The 8,190-nt window shown below is 47.9% G+C and overlaps 1 protein-coding gene across 1 annotated transcript; it reads left to right on the plus strand.

The window, feature by feature from the left end:
- The first annotated feature begins 1,814 nt into the window (after window positions 1-1,814).
- On the plus strand, window positions 1,815-2,612 carry LOC104625851 (tubulin polymerization-promoting protein family member 2-like). The gene is made up of 3 exons (XM_010293594.1): window positions 1,815-2,000; window positions 2,150-2,303; window positions 2,430-2,612. The coding sequence occupies exons 1-3, from the start codon at window positions 1,831-1,833 to the stop codon at window positions 2,610-2,612; spliced, it is 507 nt and encodes a 168-aa protein (XP_010291896.1). The 5' UTR covers window positions 1,815-1,830.
- The last annotated feature ends 5,578 nt before the right edge of the window (window positions 2,613-8,190 follow it).

An 8,190-nucleotide genomic window follows, 5' to 3' on the forward strand; every position in this document is an offset into this window, starting at 1 on the left:
ACCCCGCTGTGCAACCAAGAGCAAGGCTGGGAAGCACATGCCTTTAAGTTAATTAGCGGCAAGAATAAACCATTTCTGAAAGAAGATGCATTTATACATGGTTCCACATTGCTAAGTGTAGGTAGCTTAAGGAAAACAAATAAATCAACCAATGAAGGCACATTAATTTAATCTTACCTGGGCCACAAAGAGGAAACGCCTTTTTTAACTGCGTTATCACCGTGCCCCTACAAACACGGTACGACTGCCAGGGTGCGAACCGAGCCTTTTCGCTGGCCTGAACACCCCAGGCTCGATTTCCAGCTACTTTAACTTTGTTAGCTTATGAGTGGAAAACTGTGTCTCTCAAAGCTTTTTCGCAGGTGATGTGTGTTGTGTCTCTCCGCTTTCACACCCCACCCCGCCTTTTGGAGTTACTGATTTCCTGGTGACCCCCGAGGCGTGCGGGCACATCCCCTAGCCAGGACATGAGCGCGTTGGCAGCAGATCAGCTCCTCAGGGAAGGAGGAGCAAGGACTGGCTGCATTTACTGGTTATAGGGATAAACAGCCTCTCCCTTCGGAGCACCTGTACCCGGATGGATAACATCTCCAGTGTGTGATGCTTGTGTTAGGTGAAGAGGGTACAGTATTTGGGGTTTTTTGTCCCACAGTGGGCTAAAGGTCCAATAACCCCCCTTCAGGTGTTTGGAACATCATGTCTCCAGTGGCACACGGTTGTCCCCCGCCGTCTTCTCCAAGCCTCACCCCCCTCCACACCTGACTATGACATGCATGGTTGCTAAGGTGACAGCTGGCCAGCGAGGCACAAGGGGTGTCTTAGAGTGCTCACTGCCTCCAGGACAGCAGGGACCGTGCCAGCACCATCACCATCGCCACCACTATCACTGCTGGCTCCAGCAGGTGAGCTGGGTCCACACCTCCCAGGGAGGGGAGGGAAGGGTCCTGGGAGGCCCCCAGTAAGGCCACCCAGAGCCCCCCACTACGCCCTTCATGCTCTCAGTGCAGAGCCTGCCTGGTTTTTGCTCAAGAGAGGTGCAGATCCACACAAGATTTATGTTAAACGGTAGCCTGCAAACAACCTTGAGACCCAGAATCCCTGGATGAAGCACGAGGCTGTAGGAGAGGCTGGGTGTTTCAAAAAGGTTTGAGGGCGTCTCACAAGTGGCAGGGATGGTCTGCTCAAGTCATGGTGGACTGAGCAATGGCTTTTGTGTTCTGTGAGATCCCTGATACCTGGCTGCAATGCTCTAAGTTGATCAGTACTGGAAAACTTACCAGTGGTGGGAGGAAGACAGCCTAATTCAGGGAGCAATTCAAGGGATGAAGTGTGATGAGGAAAGATGGGGACAACTCCTTGGTGACCACTTGCAAGAGGTCTGTGATATTTAGGCACTTATTTGAGGCCTGGAAGACAAATCTGGACTCTTCACCTTGAAACAACAGGCAAAGCATAAGTCAGCTTACAAATGCATTTGTTATTGAGACTGTTTAACTGAAACTTGTATTTCAAAAAGTTTCAGAAGCTTTGGATGCCTCATTCCTCCACACGCAGCAGTCATTAATTCACCCCAGAGCCACATCTCCAGCCCCTGCTTTGCCTTGCCCCGGGTCCCAACCCGGCCCTGCCCCGATCCTGCCTGGGTCGTGGGTGTTCTGTGCCAATACCTGTGTGGTTGTCATGGTTGTCTCATGGTGGAGAGATACCTGTGGGTGGTGCCCCTTGCCCTGCTAGAGATGAGGTGTGTGGAACATGACTGTGTGTCCAGCAGCTGTAGATGGTCCTCAGCTCCTTCCCTGATTGATAACTTCTTTTCTCCACAGCAACAAGATGTCGGAGGTAGAAAACACTTTCCGTAAATTTGCAGTATACGGTGACACATCTGCCAGTGGCAACGACATGACTGGGAAAAACTTCTCCAAGATGTGCAAAGAGTGTGGAGTGATGGATGGGAAAGCTGTGACCAGCACTGATGTTGACATCGTATTCAACAAAGTCAAGTGAGTGTCACAGGGAGGCACGGTGGGCAGCACAGCTGGGCGGGAGGAGGGAACAGCAGGAGGCAGGCAGCCTCTCGTGCGAGGGGCTTCCCCATCCCACTTCCACCCACTGGTGAGGTAACTTTCCTCTTGTTCTCCTGTCACCACAGGACCAAAGGTGCTCGCACCATCACGTTTGCTGAGTTCCAGCAGGCCATGAAGGAGCTCTGCATAAAGCGCTTCAAAGGCAAATCGCTGGAGGAAGCGCTGCAGGCTGTGTATGGCCTCATCGAGGGAAAGGAGCCCGGCAGCGTGGGCGCCACAGTGAGTATGAGTTTCCTCACCCACTGTGCACCTTGAGGTGCCGTGGGACCATTTGTCTCTGCTGTAGGGATGTGTGTTCTTCTTGTTCCTAACGCTATCTGCCTCGTGTTGGCCTTTTTCTTGCAGAAAGCTACCAAGGTTGGTGGGGTCGAGAGGTTGACAGACACTAGCAAATACACCGGCAGCCACAAAGAGCGTTTTGATGAGAGTGGCAAAGGGAAGGGTCTTGCTGGCCGCCAGGATCTAGCGGACAACAGTGGCTACGTTGGAGCCTACAAGGGAGCTGGCACATATGATCAGACACACTAGGACTGAAACTGCTTAAGAAAACAAGGACTTTTCTCCTATAACATGGGAGGAGAGGCAAATAAACATCTCATGCAACCAGCCTTCTGTGTCTGTACACCCCAAATCCATCAGGGTGGGAATACATGGGGTGGGCACTGGATGACCCTGAAGAGTGGTGCAGGTTGCCCATCCAACCACAATTTGATTGCTGTGTAGTGAGGTTAAATCCAAGTGCAAGCTAACCTTCTGGAGGGAAATTCTGTGGGCCAGCTAGTCCACTGCCATCAAGCTGCTTTGCGTTTCCAATCAAGTGAACAGTTGGTTAGTGTCTGAATCAAGTGAACAGTTGGTTAGTGTCTGAATAGGCACTCATTATTTTTATTCTTCCCTTTTAACATGCTCTTTGCTGTGCTTTTTGCGTTGGGGAGCAGTGTGTGCATGTTCTTCTATAGCTACACTGGGTTACATTTCAGTTGAGTTTCTGGCGGCAGACAGCCCACCAGTGGTGCCGGACCACACCTTGAAGTGTGCTCTTACAGGGCATAGGATGCAACATGTACCACACTGTGGAGAGGGAAGGGGTACCAGTGACATCAGTTCCTGTTTTTTGCTTTCCCTTTCCCCCAGGTTAAACCATCTCAAGCACATGGCATGGTCACTCATTCCTATTTCCCCAGGCTTCAGGATGCTGGCAGCTGGGGAAGAGTTTGTTAGCAAATAAAGAGTTGTGGTGCAGGGGATCAGGAAGGAGGAAAGGCCAGTGTGGAGCAGCAGGCCTCTGTATTTGGGAGGACGATTTGCAAGTTCTGCCTGAACCCAGTCCTTTCCCCAACTGCTCTCTCTTTCCCCTTCTCCCACCCAGCCCCACCACTGTGGTTGCTTATGAGGTCTCTAGTGCTGGCAAGACCTAAAATTACATGTGCACTTGTTCTTTGCCCCTGGCATTTCAGCACATTCATAGGACTAGCAAGTCGCGTGTCCCTGCTGCTGGATTGGTGGCTGTGTCACCAGTTTTGGTGATCCAGGACACACTGCTGGGCAGCAGAGGGCTGTGGGGAGCTCCTTGGGCGTGGTTCTCAGCCCACCAGGGCTGCCTTCCCTCCCAAGCACTTTCAGTCTCCTGGATTTAACATAACTGAGCTTTTAGGGATAACTGAAACAGCATCCTTGGGGCAGTTTCCCCTGACATTATGGAGAATTACTTAGCTGTGCTATTCCAGTCCTACAAGCCCTCATCATGGACCATGACATGGCTGCTCAAGGCACAATGCTTGCTCAGAGCACATTGTTCTTTGCCCCATAGCACTCATGAATGTCCTCCTTGCTGCCCTAACCCCAGATAACATAGCAGTTGGTGGATCTAGGAGTTAACAAATGCCCCTCACTCACTCACTCCCTCTTATGCTGTCCTTATGTACTGATGACCTTTTAAACCACTTTAAAAATGATCCATTGTGCCCCTAGGTAGCTCATGTATGTAAAGTGGTTTGGTGACTCTGGGATATGTGGCAGAAAGTCCTACAGAAAAGTGATCAGGTGCACTGGGCATAACCGGCAGGGTCTTGGTAGCTGGGAACTGCAGGGCTGACCTGGGAGGAGGCGGTCACAGACACCTCCCTCCCCATACTGGCCCACAGCCCCCAGGGCTGGAGCAAAGAGATGCCACCAGCAAGTGCTGGAGCAAAGAAACGCCCTGAGCAGTGGCAGGCGCACAGAAGACACTGGAGGTACGAGTCTAGAGCAACTGTGGCTGGTAGAGAAGGCCACACCAGAGCACTGCAGTGAGAAACAAGGACCAACAAAAGAAGAGGAACCACAGTGGCTGACCCCAATCTCCTGTGCCATCCATGGCCTCCTTGAAGGCACAGAGGGGATGGGAAACCAGGACCAGGGCGGGAGAAGTGTCTGGGGGGAAGCTGATGTATTTCCCCTAAGTGTTTGTTTAATTGCTTGTCTTTATTTCTCAATACCAGAATTGATAATTTAAAGTTTATGTTAATTGGCAATAAAATAAACTGTAAAATTCAGCCTCAAGACTGCTGCTTTGCCCAAGACAGTAGGAATGGAAAGAACAGCACTGGCACATATTTAAAAAAATATAGGCCTTATGCTGCTTTTTGATTTTTTGTGTAAGTCAGATCTTTAAAACACATACTCGACGTGGCTGTCCTCAGCAATGTTGTCTTGGTACATCATGTCCTGTACAACAGTTTAAGCAAAATACCTGTAAATTAAGAGATGTTAACAACAGGATGTTGTACAAAAAAGAAAAGCTAATGCACTCAATACAACAATGACACAAGATTCTCACATAGCTCTGCTTTTGGTAGCGTAGCATAACATTCCTTATTTAAATACTGTCATCAGGTATTTGCAACAAATACTAATTCAGAGCTATGAGTGCTATTCCTGATGCTTTCTCTTATTAGTTCCTGAAGTGGCTCTACTCATCCTGTTTCTCTTGAGATGCTCATGTAAAAACATGGCTGAGAGGCTGCAGGACTGTATGGTGGTGCCCTATGCTGGACACAGCTCTTTAACAGTCTTCTGTGCTTTGGTGTGCAAGTCATAGCCCCCAGGTCTTCCCAGGATGATGGTCTGGTTGTTGTCTTCCCCACAACATGATACTGTGTGGGGAGCATAGCTGAGTGTGTGTTACAGTGTCTGATATCAAAGATAAGCATTTGAGGTTGTCTCAGTATTTTCCACACTCCCTCACCCCCAAACGCTTATTAACGCATGTAGTAATCATCAGGGTCCTGCTGATGCTTGGTGGCCAAGCAGCAAGGCATACCAGCTTCATGGGCCCAGCAGTGTACCACCACCAAACAATTGCAGTTTTCAAGCAAAAGATGTAGGTACCAGCAGTCTCACAGCTGTATCAGTGTGCAGGTTTGGTGTGGCCTCTGATGTCTCCATTCCTTCCAGCTGCACTTCAAACATCTTGGGACCTTTTCATTTTGGAGGAAAGGAAGACAAGGACTGACCTCAAAAACCAAGCAAACCTTGAGTGCATTTCTTTGTTCAGGCCTCAGCTTCCTTGTAATTAAGTGACTCAAGAAATTGCCCACATGCAGTTCTGCAAACACAGGAATGTGTTGTATTATTAGATTTTTTTTTTTTTTTAATATATATATATCTGGCATGCAAAAAGCTGTGGGAACTTTGGGAACAAACTGAGAGCTTTGTACTCGTGTAGTGTGAGTTCTGGTTTGCATTAACTCGGGTACAATGTGACACTGGAGGGTGAATTTCTGAGACATGATTCAATCTGTACTTCATCCTGTAATCTAACTTGTGTAGTACTCCAGCACCAACAAGAATCACTACTTGTCCTGCCTATTCCTTATAAGTAGAAACCACAAAAAGATGAGGAATGCCATGCTCACTCCCTATGGCAGCTACAGAGTGCACAGATAAAAAGGAAGTCATGGCTGACTGAGGAGTTTAAAAATAGTACCTGATTACTGTATACCCCTGGGAAAACAGTAATGCCAGTGGATATAAGATTTTAAAATAGCCAAAGACATGCTTGTATCAATGACAGAGTCAACACCACATTTGCAAAAGGAAAAAAAAAAAAAGAAGAGTTTATTCTCTAGTGCATTGGGAGCCTACAAAAATTGAGGTGGCTCCTCAGTGCAAGGTGTGCGTGTGGGGTCCTGTTACACCACTGCTATCTGATACTAAATATCTGTACCATTTTGTGTTTGGTCTCTTAAAGAGGCCATATTATCTAGAAAATGAGCCATGCTGAGCAAAATTAGGAGCCTTCCTTTTGGCCATGGCTAAAGTTTATTGTGCGTCACTTCTCTGCACTGTCCATTGACCGTCAAAGGGAGCGTGAGGGCTTTGGGAAAGGGCTGGCTGCTGGTGCTCCTGTTGTAATTTAAGCATGTGTTTGCATAGTAGTCAGAAGAATGAGGCCCATGGAAGCTGCCAGAAGAGAAATGTAGCTGCACACATATAAACGGCCCAGTCCGGGGGATTTACCAGCAACAGTGGAAATCTTGCTGCAACAAAATGACATTGATAATCTAGGTGTTTATACCCAGCTATAGCTAAGATGTGTCATTACCGTGGAAAAATAGGGAAACGTTGGCTCCAAATTACACATCTGTTGGGAACAGAAATATCAAACCAAGCCAAACATTGATTTTACAACTGCTCCAAAGGAGAGTGGAAAAAATACCCCTAAGTCCAGCTCTTTGGCAAGCGCAGTGAGCTTGTTTCTCTGGTGCATCTCTTGACATATCCCTGCCCCTGCAGCCATTCCCTTCCATGATGGTTCCTTGCTATCTTCTAGAAATAAGACTCAAGACCAACATTTGCAATTCTTTGCCAGCTGGTCATTCCTTCAGGATACTGGAGGTGGGACCTGATACACCAGTCAAATAGAAATCATTTGATAACACTGATGAAATCTGCATATAAAATTAGAACAAAAGCTGAAGATAGAGCCACAGTGGCTGTGTAGTAAGAACTGAGGCACTAGGACAGGGCGTGATTGAACAGAAGTAGGAAAAACTGATAAGAAAGTACATATGTGTGTGTACATGTGCATGCGTGTAATATTTTTAAAGCAAAGCCTTTGAACTGTGCAAGAGACAGCTACAAATGGCCTCTGCTACCTGTTCTCCCACTCAGGCATGCGGTTACAGTCTTGGCACTCTTTGCTGTTGCTGAAACCCGCACAATTTCACTTTAAGCAAGCAGGAAGAAGAAAGAACAGATGTTGACATCAATGCAGCCGCTGGCGGGTGGCAATGCAGCAGAACAGGCAAGTGAGTATACACGCAAAGAAACGCTCGCGCCGCGGCGTGGGCTGATGGCTCACGCTATTTTCTGTGGTATTGAACCCTTTTTGGCAAAGTTGTTTCTTTTTTTTTTTTTTAATGCAGGTTTTATTCCTCACATGACAGAGGCACGGGGAGCCGGGCACTCAGCTTACCAACCGGCTGTCCCACACGGTGTGCCAGGTGGGCAGCTGTAGCTGCACCAGCGTGGCAGTGGGACTTCTCCATGAGCACCTTGCTACAGTTCAGCAAGGCCTGGACCTAACAGGCTCTTACCCTGGCAGTTCAAGGCATTTGTAACGGCAGACAGACGTGGGGAGGTCATGATCTGTGTGCACATTTATACTGGACTGGTCATCCAGGTGCTATTTACATTCAAAGTTATGAATTTTAACAAACAGCAGTGTAATTCTTTCCCCAGGTGCCTCTTGTTTCATCTGCTTCTCTCATTATGGAGGAACGTGCACATCTCCACTGCCGCAGGGAAGCAGTGGTTGTACTCAGTGCAGACTTAATTATATGTGCCAATGAACCTAGTGGGTATTCACCTCAGCTAGCACATATATGACAGCAAAGAAAAAATACCCATTTGGAGACTGATGCACAATACTAGCCTGGCTTCAGAGAGCTCTGGGTAGTTGGAGGATTGCCATTTTCTGTCAGGTTTGCGCTACATCACTCTGACTGTTGTTTCACAGGGATCCATGGTGTAATACAAACCTGAGGGAAGACCTGTATGCCATAGGTTTGTCTCTTTTTTCTAGCACTATTAATTGATCTAATAGGATACAACTTCTTTCCCT

The sequence above is a fragment of the Phaethon lepturus genome, unplaced genomic scaffold, assembly GCF_000687285.1.
Source record: "Phaethon lepturus isolate BGI_N335 unplaced genomic scaffold, ASM68728v1 scaffold23768, whole genome shotgun sequence".
Classification (NCBI taxonomy): domain Eukaryota; kingdom Metazoa; phylum Chordata; class Aves; order Phaethontiformes; family Phaethontidae; genus Phaethon; species Phaethon lepturus.

Coding starts and splice junctions, on each gene's coding strand:
- LOC104625851 (XM_010293594.1), top strand. CDS start 1,831: ATGTCGGAGGTAGAAAACACTTTCCGTAAATTTGCAGTATACGGTGAC. Junction 2,001..2,149: donor ATCGTATTCAACAAAGTCAA/GTGAGTGTCACA, acceptor CTGTCACCACAG/GACCAAAGGTGCTCGCACCA. Junction 2,304..2,429: donor CCGGCAGCGTGGGCGCCACA/GTGAGTATGAGT, acceptor TTTTTCTTGCAG/AAAGCTACCAAGGTTGGTGG.